This window comes from Babylonia areolata, chromosome 3, assembly GCF_041734735.1.
Source record: "Babylonia areolata isolate BAREFJ2019XMU chromosome 3, ASM4173473v1, whole genome shotgun sequence".
Taxonomy (NCBI): domain Eukaryota; kingdom Metazoa; phylum Mollusca; class Gastropoda; order Neogastropoda; family Buccinidae; genus Babylonia; species Babylonia areolata.
In genome coordinates this window covers 10,136,384-10,150,683 of record NC_134878.1, presented here as the reverse complement: position 1 = coordinate 10,150,683, position 14,300 = coordinate 10,136,384, and the positions used below count along the sequence as shown (strand labels likewise).

Sequence of the window (14,300 nt, the reverse complement as noted above, 5' to 3'; positions counted from 1 at the left end):
TTGCCATAGGTCAAGGGTTGACATCCGGGGAGTCGACAGTGTGAAAGCGAAGATCAGACGAGGGTTGGGTTCCGTCGACGAATTTTGGTTGTTGTAACCATTTCGACACAGTCGACGGTAAGTGGCTGGTTACGTCGTGGTTATTGCATATTTTTTGTAGTTAAATGTCATGATACTGTCTGTGCGTTTTGTAGGCCTTTGTTCTGTCTGTGATTTGGATTGGAAAAGTTTGAAAGTCAAACTTCAGCGTCCTGCGGATGAAACCGTAGCCTTGGCGTGAATGTGTTGGAAACTGTTGCACTGGCACCGCCTTCCTGTTCCACTTGATGTGGGTCTTTCGCAGCAGACGCACATAATACTGGCAGTTCGTCTGCTAGCGCAGTGGGATCTGGTCTGTCCACATTTATTAGATATGCTCCAGGTTTCTTGAATTGAACATGATCGACCAACACTACAAGGACACGACCCACATGTGGTCTTTGTTCACGCCCCCTCACTTTCCTGTTTCTAGCTTAAAGCCTAAATAAAAATATGCTTTCACAGGTGTAGGTGTTAAGACGAAATACACTACCTGCAATAGGCCTCGAGTGCTTAGACCCTATTTCTTCACAAAGAGAAAGGGCTGTATAATCTGTTATTCGATTATGTAGGATTTTTATTTCTTTTTGTTATTCTGCTTATTTAGAAAACATTTTCTGCCTTTTCACATTAGTGTACATTTTACTGATAAACAGAGGGAAACATTTTGCTGCAAGCTGTTCATTTGTAGCTTGCACTGGTTATGACTACGATGGCAATAAGCAATAGAGGACGGTTTTTTTAGATATATTTTTTTCACAATCATGCCTTCATAGGCCTTGCAGCCTGGATATAGTAATAGTGTAATAATCCCTTTAATAAATACCTTTTTCATTATTTATAGAGATTGGTTGTGCCAGGACATGATTGTCCTGTTCAGTTCAACAACGGATGAAAATATCATATGCATTAAGATTTCTTAACCAGTCATTAGTTTACAAAATGTGTGTAATCAGGAAGTTGGTTCCAATAATGATCAGTTCAATTACCAAATGATCACATCTGATTCAATAATAGATGCTTTTAAAGTACTCAGAACATCTGTTAATCAGTACATCAAAATGTTTTATTTTCATATTTTCTGTTGACTTTATGCTCCAGTCGAAAAATCCCAACTCGTGGATTAGTAATTGTCATAACTGTTTTCTTCTTCTTCATCTTTTTTCTTCTTTTTTTTTTTTCTTTTTTTTCATAACTCGTTGAGGTGTTTGAAATTTTGAAAGTTGATTTATTAGAAAACTAATATGATAAAATGAATCTGTATAAAAGATTTAAAAAGAAAGGAAATTGTCTCACCAGTCTCCCGAGATTTTTTATATTAACATTTTGAGCAACAGGTCATCTTTATTTTACTCAATACTGTCCACAGTCTTCTTTCATAAACAAATCTTTATTTTACTCAATACTGTCCACAGTCTTCTTTCATAACAAAAACAAAAAACAAAACAAAACAAAAACTGCTTGTCTAGCAAAATTAAAAAGGGCCAAACAGAGTGTTTCATATCCAGAGCAAAATCCAGTGCAAAAATATTGTTCTGCATTTAGTTATTGAGAAACTAAGGGAGTGTTGTTGTTTTTTGTTGTTGTTTGTTGTTGTTGTTGTTGTTTTCTTCTAGAAATAACAGCTGCTTTTTTCACTTTCAGTCTTATCTTTTTGAAAGATCCAGCAAATAAAAGTACAGCACACATCAGCCAGTGCATGCACAAGTTCTTTTAAGAGCTATCAAAGATTGAAGCTGTGCTATGTGGCACAGTCTATTAGACATTTTAATTAAGCACATATGTATGTTAAAGATTAAAACCCTCATGTTAGCAGACTCCCAAACTAGTTCATGGTGTTCACTGTCATATATATATATATATATGTAACCCCAGTTTCAAAGCAGGAGGAGAAGGCTCAACCACAGGATTATCAAGTGTTAAGAGTGGCACTATTTGGATAAGAGATCTCTGCATAATGGGTGGGTTGCACTGATGTGGCATGCCTTCAGTCACACTGTAAGGAGCAGCTGAGTGTGCGTCCAGCGCACCCCAACATAGCAGTAAAACATGTTATCGATGTTCAGAACTTGAAGCCTCATCTTCTTCCTTTTGTGGCCAGTCCCCAAGTCAGGCCCTTCACAGCTTGCCTCATCACAATTTCCTGGCCTTCAGCACATTACACTGGACATCCCTGTCCCCTGAGTGGATTGGGTTGAGCATATGTGGCATTAGGTGGACCTATAGACAGGTTACACAAAGTGTTAATTATGCAAATGCTGACATTGACTAACACTGTTTCAGACATAAGGACAGCAACAGATTGTCACACTCAGTCACTTTGTCCACTGTCTGATTGACTCCATTCCATGTATGTCTTTGTCAGTTTATTTCCACCATCAGTTCTTTATCTGTGGATCTGTGGATTATAAAAAAAATTATTTAAAAAAATGCATGGGGTCATACCTGACCTGTGTTTTGCTTTCACGTTATGACTCTCTCTCTCTCTCAGAGGTCTGGAGCTCTTTTTCTCTCTCTCACTCTTTTCACACACACATGAACACACTCACACACAAACACACACACACACACACACACACACACACACACACACACACACACACACACACACACACACACACACACACACACACACACACACACACACACACACACACACACACATGCACATGATTATATCATGCCTCTGTAATGTCATCCTACATATAGCTTCTGAATTAGACTTAGTTTAAGAGTTCTCTTATTGAAAGTTGTTATATTTTTAAGCACTTTCCAAAGGTTTTCCAGTATTATGGCAACATAAAACATGTCAGTGTGAAAAAGTGGTTTTATCACTGGCAGTGTAATGAACACAGGTTTTCAATTTATATATAATAGAGAGAGAGAGAGAGAGAGATAAGTGAATTACAACACAGAATAGTTAAATATCCCCTGTTTAGGCTTGGTATTGTGTCCTTGGGAAAGGCATTCTAAGACTTCACATTCAGACTGCCATAGAATTAGAAAGGTCTGAATTTGCTGAATCATCTGATTATTTAATAAGAAGAGTTAATTAACTTCCTTTGCAGTTATTTGTATACAGAGTAAACCATACAGGAGAGAGGACAGTCCGATGGGATGCACCTGTTGAAACAGTAGTGCTGAACGAATTTGGGGTGGGGGTGCAGGGGGGGGAGGAGTGTCTGCGTTTGTTCCAGTGTACCTACTATTTACCTGTGTGCTAGCTGAATTGGCAGCATCATTGACTTGAAGTTGTGTACTTTGTGAATGGAGAGAGTTACCACTATTTACTGTTTGAATGAAACAATAGTTTGATACTGGACAGACAGGGTGCTTTGTGTTAAAAAGTCAACAATCCATAAAATGAGTCTGCTATTTTGTATTTACATTTAAAGTTTGAAGGTTTGCTGCCATGAGATGTGATTGTGTGATGTTAAAAACAGTAAGAAAAAGAAATCAATGAAAAGAATGAGTGCAAAAGAGGCAGGTTTTTCCAGGTGTGAGTATACATAGTGTAGGAGTGTAAGTGTGGCATCATCTGTTGGTATTTTTGTCTGTAATCAAACTGCATGGGGTCAACGACATTGTATTGTGTTACCCAAAAGTGAGCAGAGAACAATTTTTCTAAACTTCTCATTGCTACTGATGTTAGAACAACTAGACAGAAATCATCAAGGCAGTCAGCGTTCCGTTTCTTCAGGAGGACATGGTAAACAGTAGGTATTTTCCACAGGGCAGGAATTGTTTTATGTATTCTTTTGAAGACCATGTAAATAAAAAGCTATAAACATAAGAAAGCTGAGAAGTATGTTTTTAGTGGTCTCCCACAATACCATCTGGATTTGCAGTCTTTCGCACATTCAAACAATGCTTTCGTTGACAACATCAGGTTCACATTCAGCTTCTTCTTGTTCAGTGTTGTTTTTTGGATCAATCTTAGCTGCTTGTATTTCTTCACTCAAATCTTTATCATCAAATCACCAGGAAAAATCATTCAGCATCTCAGAAGAATGCTTCAGCTTTTCCCGCATTCTCAAATTATACTTACCTACTTAGTACTTGTCTGTAACAATGTCATTTAACTTTTTGTAAAACAAATTAACAGAATTTGAAAGATTGAATTCTTGCACCACAACCCTGTTTCTTCTTCTTCTTCATGGGCTGCAACTCCCACATTCCCTTAAATACACAAGTGGGCTTTCATGTGTATGCCTGTTTTTACCTCCACCATGTAGGCAGTCATACTCTGTTTTGGGGGGAGGGGGGGGGAGAGCTGGAGGGGATGCATGCTGAACACATTTGTGTGTGTGTGTGTGTGTGTGTGTGTGTGTGTGTGAAATATGGTAGTTAAACTAATGAACTGGCCATGATAACTTTCACAACTGATTTTTAGTTCTTTGTACTTTGCTCTGTTCAGCGAAAGAATTGTAGACATAGTTTAATTCTAAGAGAAAGGAAAGAAGAAAAAAAAAAAAAGTAGAATCTCAGTGCACTTGCAAAAATTGATTCAGAAGACATACTTTGATCTTGAGATGAAAGCAAAGTTGTTGTTGTTGTTTTTTTTAAGCACTATGACTTAAGTGCACAAAGCTTTAGAAATAAAGTAAATGCAGAACTGCATGTGGTTTTACAAGAATAAACACTACCTGTGCAATTGTGACTTTTGTTTAATGTATATGTGTGTGTATGCGCATGCCTGCAGTCAACAATACATATTTAAAAAAAGAACAAACCCTCCCCCAGAAAAGACACCATTCCATGCAAACAGAAATTCATTAATATTTTCCTCTTAGTGCCACAGGATTCAGCAATAAATTTGGTCACTTGTATGAGAAAGTGAATATTGGAGGGGTAGGGGGGGGGGTGGGGGGAGGTATGAGGAGGCAGGGGAGGCTAATTGATAAATATGGAATATCCAAAACAGGGGGTGTTTTTTGTAGAAGAAAGTATACATATTCTTGCACAGACTGCTTGGCTTGTTGACAAGTCACAGTGGTTGTCATTAAAAAAAGTTTGGTTCATTATTTACATAATGATTTTCTTTTCTGCCATAATTTCACAAGAATGTCAAATCAAATAGAAACAACCCACTGCAGTCTTATAAAGTATTCAGTCATGGTGGTGAGAAGTCAAAATAACTGTGGTATTGGCATGTGGATTTGTGGGTGGACTGCTGGGTGTCAAACAGTGTATTCTGTTTCTGCCATTTACTCGATGACAGTAAAAACAGTATATAAATTCAGTTTTTTGGGGTGTTTTTTTGTTGTTGTTGTTGTTGTTTGTTTGTTTTTTTGTTTTTGTTTTGGTTTTTTGTTGTTGTTTTTTTAATAGTAAATTTGTCAACTCTGTACATGTATATTATTATTGCTCTTTCTTTTGATTTCACAGAATTTGGTTTTGTATCATGATTTTTGTTCTTTCATCCCCCAAGAGTATTTAAACTTTAATGTTACTTTGATGATGAAGTATTTGATGTATAGATATATATTGATTATTCCATTTCTCTTTTCAGATCTGAAGACGGCTTTGAAATCAAGCAGAGATGTCCAAAAAACAAAAAGGTTAGTATTGTGAACTTTCATCCAGTTTTGTTTTGCATGTATACATGCAGGTTGAATGCAGTTTTGGTGCTCCTAAACTTATATTTTCCAAAAATGATTTTGGAAAGATTGTGAAATAAATTTTGGCAATTTATTTAAGACTGATTGACTTTATGTCATGCACAAATTCTCTGGGAGACTGAGACTGAGAGTCCAGACAGTCACTAATAAACAATACCTCATGGACATTAGGCCTAACTGTTCACCATTTCAGCATTTATTCCCTGTCTTTGTTTGGGCAGCCAAGGAGCATGTGGGTCTGTTGTGTTTCCTGTTGTGCACAGCATCCGGGTAATTTGGCAGCTGATGCCTGCTGTTTGAAGAGGGAAGGGGCGGGGCTTTGGGTTCATTCCTGGTTTGGTAACGTCCTGATAGGTTCCTTCCTGATCCACTGCTCTGCTCCATGTGTCGTCCTGTCACATTTCATTACTTTTTATATTGTTGCATTGCAGCTGTGCTTTGTTGACGACACCAGGAATTTCATGTCACTTAATTTGAGAGGATACAGATTTGAACATATTTTGTGTAAAGACTGAGGCTTTGAACAGTGAGACAGAGTGCACACAACTTTTCAAAGATCCCAAACTTAAACAGATTGAATGCAGCTTTGAGTTGTCAGCCTGAGCAGATTTGGATGCGCAGCTCGTGTAGAGCTTTGTTCTTCAGTAATGAAGGTTGCCAAATATCGTTGTTTAGGTGGGTTGGGCACAGTCTGTGTGCTCTCATTGTGCTAAAAATTGTGTTCATCAGTTGAAGTTAGTTTTGGATAGATTATCATTTTGCAGCTATTATAAATGGACCTCCTTAGAGAATATGCACAGCTATTATAAATGGACCTCCTTAGAGAATATGCAGTCAGGACATGTTTAATGAATTATTTTATACTTCAGCCACAACAGATTTCTCTGCGTGGGATTTGGGCTGCTGTACCTGAGGAGAGTGCGTCACAATAAACCGGCGCCACATTTTTTTTCTGTCTGCAAGACTCTGTGTGCTTTACTATCAAAGTAGATTTTTTCCATAAAATTTGCTGGAAACAGTTCTTGCCATTGGTCCTTTTACATACGCACAGTGCAGGTTAAATGCAGGATATCAGTTTATATTTGCATCCAATAGGCAAGCAGCCAGCTTGCCACACAAGGTCTAGAGGAGGGGAGAATAAAAAATCTTGGGTCATGTGTAAATTGAATATGTGCACTTGCTTCCTGGCCACTGTGCAAGACATGTTTTGATGTTATGAAATAGTTACATCGCCAGATTAGATTTTTTTTTTAAACCCAAACAAGAGCAAAACTATAAGGCAGGTGACCAACTTACCATATTACACTTATTAATTTGTTACATCAATCATGGAGGGAAAAACAACAACAATAAACTGACCAAAAAAAAAAAAAAAAAAGAAATGAGCCAGTGTTACAGATATCAAGTGTTTGTTGTTTGTTACCAACAGCAACAGACACATTATGTTGCCAACAGCACCAGACACATCAAGGTTATAAATATCAAGTGTGCAACAGACGCATTATGTTACCAACAGCGCCAGACACATCAAGGTTATAAATATCAAGTGTGCAACAGACGCATTATGTTACCAACAGCACCAGACACATCAAGGTTATAAACATCAAGTGTTTTGTTTATGTTGCCAACAGCAACAGACGCCTCAAGGTTTGAAGGAAATGGCATCAGCTACAGGGCGAAACTGATCGGCATTGAGGATGTTCCAGAGGCCAGGGGAGACAAAATGTGCCAGGAAACCATTCAGAAACTGAAAGGTGCAGTGAAGACCTCAGGACAACACAAACAGAAAATCTTCATCAATGTCACACTTGAGGGGCTGAAGATTATTGATAGTGCATCAATGGTACGTATCGCTGAACTATGTGCTGCGTGGATGAAGAAAAGAAACAGAATGGTGGGAAAAAGAGATTTTTTTAATTTTGTAAATATTTTGTTGTTGTTGTGAGTATGACTCTTGGACCATAGTGTCTCCATCATTTGTTTAGAATGGGAAAGTTGTATTATGGATTTAAAAAAATGTATTTTTGCGCAAACAACTTAACGACTTTAGGCTTGTATGTGAACATATAAATGCTTGTTTAGTTACACATATTGAAATGCTTGTTTAACTACCCATACTTACATAAGCTTATAAATGCTTGTTTAACTACTCATACTATACCATGACCTGCCAGTGCACACTCGGGCAGGGGTCTCATTCCTGCCCCATATAAATGCTTCATTATGATGTTGCAGTTCTAATTTGAAACAGCTGTTCATCATACTTCAAAAGGGGGACAGGGATCAAATTTGAAAAGAATGACAGTATTGTGACAGTATCGGTACTGTTTCTGCCACAGTGACAAAGAGAATAATGACATGAACAAAGGAACTACTTAAATATCTTTATTTAGAGAATACCAGAGATTATTAGTTCCTTGGCCATGAAGCAAGGTTTTATTATCAGAAGACTGTACAGAATATACTGTGTTATCAGTACAGATATGTGGACTATGTTTGATGGACAGACCTATTGTTTCACCCTTTGATTATCCTGACCTACATTTCCAGTTAACGTTATACTGATAAGGGGTGTCTGTTGCTGTATTCTGTATGATTTCTTTTGGATTGGTGTTGCAGATTATGTACAAATATTATGAGATTATATTTGAGGACTGATTAGAGAATTGTTATTTATCGTTGCGTCTTTATTATGTGTTCAGGATCTGCTTTTATTAAATACATAAAAAAAAATTGATTAAAAAATAATCACCCAGTTGTCATAAACATTGCCCTAATTTAGGCAGAATGCTGTTTATGTTGTTGCTTTATTTGTAATGGGCAGTACAAATTTAGTACGGTGCAGTGAAATGAACCAACCTTGTTTCATTTCAGAGTATATTACACACACACCCTGTGCATAGGATTTCTTTCATATCCCGAGATGTGACAGACAGCAGAGCTTTTGGCTACGTGTGTGGCTCCGGGGATGATTCTCACAAGTTCTATGGAATCAAGACAGCAAATTCGGTAAGTTGCTTTGCTTAAGTATCCTTTGTCTGTCTGATTTTCTTGTTCTTTATCTCCGTCAGTGCCTTTGACAAGAACCTTGAACCAGCCATTATGATATCCCAACAGCCTTTGGCATCATATTGTGTCCTGAAGCCAACTTTTGATATACCATTATATTTATCACTTATACCATTAAGTATATGATGACCATCTTTATGTGTAGTATGTATAATTACTAACATTTTTACACACGTGGCTGTTTTCAAGAAAGGAAAAACAAAAAGCAGGCAAAATACTGAAGTGAGTGAAGATGACCTTTAAACTGTGTTTTGATATATTAAGTTTGAGCTACATTGATCTTACATGAGCCTACATATCCATATGTGAGTGAGTGTGAAATTTGGCGTGTGTTTAAGCTGTGTGTCAGGTACTTGATTTTTCACTGTTTTTTGTTTTGTTGTGTGTGTGTGTTTAAGTGAGTGTGTGTTTGTGTGAGTGTGTCTGAAACTTGGTGTGTTTGAGTAAAAAAAAAAAATTGTATGCACCAGATATTTCACCGTTCCTTGGTGCCTTTGCCCTCCTTGAATCTGAACCGTATCTGTTGGTGATGGCAGGCAGAGAATGTGGTGCTTGCACTGCGAGAGCTCTTCCAGACAGTGTATGAGATGAAGAAACAGGAGATGGAGGACGCCAAAGCCAAAACTTCAGCAGGCACGGAAAATCAAAGTGAAGCAAAGGACACAGAGGTGAGTGCCGAGTGGAAACAACCCAGAGGATTTTGCAGTATGTGGATAGGAGAATTGCATGTGTTTCCAGAGGATTTTGCAGTATGTGAATAGGAAAATTGCATGTGTGTCTCATTGTCTGCCTTTTCCCCCATGTCTTCAGGGACAGTTCATTGTTTATGCATAATATCGCCACTTTTATTTCCTAAATTGAAGTTGACACTATCTGGTGAGGAATTCTAGAACTTTATACAAACATCTCAAGACTGCTGACACATGTTCTTTTTCTCTCTTTTTTTGTTTTTTCTCCAACTTTGTTAATTCCCATGTCATATCTTACTGATAAAATGTTGATATATCTGTTTGATTTTTTCTGTATCCAGTACAGCACAACATGACATGATACAACACAACACAATACAACACAACACAGCACAACATGACAGAACATAACACGACACAACACAACACAGTACAATACACTAAAATATAATGCAGTATGGTATTGCTTTATTAATCTCTCACAGAGGAAATTTTTGTGTATTCTCCTAACACACATCAAGGATCGCTTAAATGCAATGATAAGAACATGCAGGCAGAAACACACTTTTTCTTTCCTTTTTTTTTTTCTCGTTTTTTTTTTTTTTAGGTATGAACAAGTTGATGAGTTCACCAACAGTCTAACATTCTGATCACAAGCAGCCAGTTATGATATGATGAAATATTATGATATTATTATGAAACTATCATTTTAGATATACGCTTTGGATTTGCTTGGGATAATATGTGTGTCTTGGATGTGATGACACTTGTGGTTGAGAGTGCGCGCGTGTGTGTGTGTGTGTGTGTGTGTGCATAACGACTTTCTTTTGCATAATATTTGAAACACAGGCAGCTACAGATGCCAGGCCAGCAGAGAGTGAAGAGAAAGTTGAGCAGGTTTGGACTTTTTTTTTTCAATTTCTTCTTTTTTTTTTCAAAATTTTGTATATAGACTAATAGAATCTGTAATTTGTTATCAGACTCGCACTTTTTAAATGTTAAGTGTTTGCTGTTGCTTTGTGGTTGCAGTTTTCTAAGTTGCTGCTTTTTAATAATAGAATTGCTTGAACTGTAGCTGCATCTCTGATTATGTTCAGGGTGAAGCAGTGTTTAGCTACGTCTTGTATACATTTAATTTAGAATTTTAAAAATATTTTTTTTTATGATAACTTGTCAGATATGTTTTAGGTACTTTTTAGATATGTTTTATACATTTTTGTTCCAGATAGACTCTGTTCATTCCTAAATTTCAGTTGCTTTGTTGAATAAAAGGAATAACTGAATGGGAAATTTGGAGTAACAACAGAAAAAGGATTAATATAGTTGATCTATAATAATGAATGAGCAAATTTGTTTACAACAGTGAATAATTTGATTTAGATTAATGAAAGAATAACTAATAGAAAAGAGTACTGAAGACTTAAAATTTTAAAATTTTGTCCTCTTTTGTATACCACTGGGTTTTTTTCTTTTTTCTTGTAAAACTGCAGTGCTCTTGCAGGTGATGATATATGTGAAAAGGGAAACAATACAAATGATCAGATCTGCATTGCATGTGTTGTTCATAGTTAGAAAGAATTTGAGATGAGCAATTGTAGTGTTTGTGGTAAGTGCACTCTCTGGTGTCTAATAGTATCACTGTTACCAGCATGTATTGATACATGTAACTGGTTTTTTTTTCTGGTGTTCAAATGCTTCCTTTGGATATAATGGCAGAAGTTCTGTGGACTATGCTTACACTCTGTTCATGCCTTATTCAGATGCATGCACAGATCCATTCATGTGGTCTCATGCATGTTTTTCGTCTTTGCATAACACTTGAAACATGATTATTTTTTCTCTGTATCCATATCCTGTTGTTGTTTCTTTTAGTCCTGTAGACTTGTATTATGGAATTTGTATTACGGAATTTTTCACAGATGAGTATTTTATATTCTGAACTGTAAGCAAACTCCAGTACATAAACTCTGTTAATTTATTTTCTGGATCTTATGACCACTTAACTAATGGATTCAAAATATGTCATAAGAAAGTGGGACTGAATGGATCTCATGACTGCTTGTGATGGGTGCACTTCGAGGGAAGATATGTATAGTTTTGTTTTTGAAAAGAATGCACTTGGGGAAATGTATGTATGTCTCTGTAAAAGGGTAACTTACGTTCAAAGAAGTAAAGGAGCAGAACGGAATGCCATCAGTAACTGCTGATTATCCTTATTAATCAGGAGTCCCAATTGGGAAACCATAAGCTCAAGGAGAAGGTCGGAAAACAAACCAAAAACAAAACAAAGAAAGAAAGAAAGGAGCAAAACAGATTGCCAGCAATAACTGCTGATCATTCCTTATTAATCAAGAGTCCCAATTTCTGTTGATGCATTTTGCTAGCTTTTTTTTTTTTTTTTTTTTTTTTGTGGTTTTGTTTTTTGGTGTTTTTTTTTTTTTTTTTTTTTTTTTTTTTTTGTCAATAATAATTTTGGCCTGATACTAACAATCTTAACCCAGTAATGGGGTGTGGTGTGGTTGGCTGTGTGACTAGGTGCCTAAAAACAATGCCCCCCTAGACCCTCAGGAGCAGGAAGAGGCAGTGGCCAACCTGCTAGATCTTGAGGACCAGGTGGACACAATTCTTAAAGTGGGTATCTGCCTCTTTATTGCAGGTTGTTTTATTTTGTTTTTTGTTTTTGTTTTTTTGTTGTTTTTTTCCCTGGCCATGGCCGCCTGTGCTTTGGTTGTCTTGTGTATTATGCCAGCTGTGTACTACTTCCCTTGAGTATTGGTCATCAAAAATATTGCCAGGTTTTTGGTGGGTTTTTTTGTTTGTTTGTTTGTTTGTTTTTGCCTGAAGAAGAGCTTGTGGCTCGATGCGTCACCTCTTTTATCCCATGTAAGTCAACTTTTACCTTTACCAAGATTCTTTTTAGTCTACCCCTTACTCTTGCCAGTTACTTGCCACTCCCTCCCCATGGGTAAAATGTGAGCTTTTACATGTTTGACAAGGTGAGGAATTTTGTTTGATGTACTGGTGATTGTGTGTGATAAAACGAGAGGATTTAACCTTATGCGTGTATAATGATGATGCTTGGTTCTGTAACTTAACTGCGGGAGCATTATTTCATACTGGTGTTTGTATTGTGTAATGAAGTGAGTTACATTTTATTAGAATGATTTAACTTTATCATGTATTATGATAATAAATACTTGGTTCTGTAACTTAACTGTGGAAGCATCATTTCCAATTTCAGGTTTTTTTCAAACTTTTTTATCGGCATGATTACGTCTGTTACAAACTTAGCAGTTAGCTTGGCATAAATCTTGCAGTATTTGATTTGACATGGACGCATGAAGTTGGTTGTAAATACCTTTCTTTTCCTTTTTTTCTTTCTTCTTTTTATTTTTTTACAGACAGCTTATATAAGTAATGGACAGTGGATGACTGTGTATACCTACTGTAAAACATTTGTAGGGTTTGGAAATCTCAACATCATGTAGTGAAAACTGAGCTGTGCAGGTATTGTTCTCTCTCACACATATAAACACACAGACACACACACACACACACACACACAGACACACACACACACACACACACACACACACACACACACACACACACACACACAGATACAGCAGGAACACTTACACACTAAACATAGGTTGCTTCTTTTTTTTTTTAAGTGTGTTCCAAAGGAATAAATGAAACAACAGTGCTGTTGGTAAATAGGTTATAAGAGGTCTGTTGTTCATCTCTGTTTGCCTTTTTGAATTTCTAAACTGCTTCCTTGGCATGCTTATTGACAGAAGAAAGGTGAACATTTCTTACATATCTGTTTCCTTTTTTTCCATCTCCTTTTCTTTTCCTCTCTTTTTTTTAAAACTTATCTATCTTTGATTTTCTACCTGGATTAGTAAATACTTGAAAATATCAGACTTTTTCACATGAGAGGCCCCTTTTCTCTCATTTTATTATTGAATTTATGCCACAGAGAGAGAGAGAGAGAGAGAGAGAGAGAGTTACAGTGTAGGTTTAGTGTTGCGAATTTGTCAAAGTGAATAAAGCATGTCAAATTTGTGATTGTTAATTCATCTTTACCCAAATGATTTATGTATCTGCTCCAAAGAAAATTTTCAGTTGTAAATTGTTATTGTTTGGGAACAGTCAAGTATACAAGTGAAATAAAATTTTGCCAAATGTTTTACAGTGCATAGTCCAAACATACAATATTTCAATCTGGCCAAACTTAAAGGTGACCTTTTCATGTGGTCAGATCATAATTCAGATGAGGTTCCTCATATTTCTGCTGTTGATCTTTGGACATGTCAGAGTCATAATTCATTCCAGAATGGCATCTTTTTAGAATGATCCTGGCCAGTATCAGATGCAATGAACTGAAAAAGTGGCTGAATGAACTGAAGAATAACAGCATTTATGAGCATCCATGTTTTGCTTTATTTGGCGTCAGTGCTTTTTATGTTTTTGTATATGAAAATCATCACAGCTGGCTTGACTGTGTATTTACTTTTACCTTTTAAACATGAAACATTTGGTGCTTTATGTGTTCGTGTATCCTTGATGATGCAGAAAAATTACAGTGATTTACATTTTGATTTTCTGTGTAATATTTTTAGCATTGATATGAAATGTGTATGAAGGTTTGTGTGTACACTGAAACTATTGAAACCGTTTTGATAGTTGAATGTATTGTGATTTGGAAGGCATATGCTGAAATATGACCAGTTTCTTAGAAGGCCGATGGATGTGAAGGTTAAAAAAATGAAAATGTTTGTGTGCATGTGTATGTGTGTGTGTGTGTGTGTGTGAATATGTGTGTACATGTGTGTTTGTG

At 36.6% G+C, this 14,300-nt stretch overlaps 1 protein-coding gene across 3 annotated transcripts in view; it reads left to right on the top strand.

The window, feature by feature from the left end:
• Positions 1-4: 4 nt before the first annotated feature.
• The window catches only part of LOC143279711 (uncharacterized), a 33,311-nt gene continuing 19,015 nt past the window's right edge, over positions 5-14,300 (top strand). For 2 of the 3 annotated variants that reach the window (XM_076583822.1, XM_076583820.1), the window contains exons 1-7: positions 5-117; positions 5,591-5,639; positions 7,331-7,542; positions 8,574-8,708; positions 9,305-9,436; positions 10,307-10,354; positions 11,993-12,088. In XM_076583822.1, coding sequence (XP_076439937.1) covers positions 5,621-5,639; positions 7,331-7,542; positions 8,574-8,708; positions 9,305-9,436; positions 10,307-10,354; positions 11,993-12,088 — 642 coding nt within the window. In that variant the 5' untranslated portion in view covers positions 5-117; positions 5,591-5,620. The remainder of the gene's footprint in view (positions 118-5,590; positions 5,640-7,330; positions 7,543-8,573; positions 8,709-9,304; positions 9,437-10,306; positions 10,355-11,992; positions 12,089-14,300) is intronic. The other variant, XM_076583821.1, reaches the window with a different exon arrangement.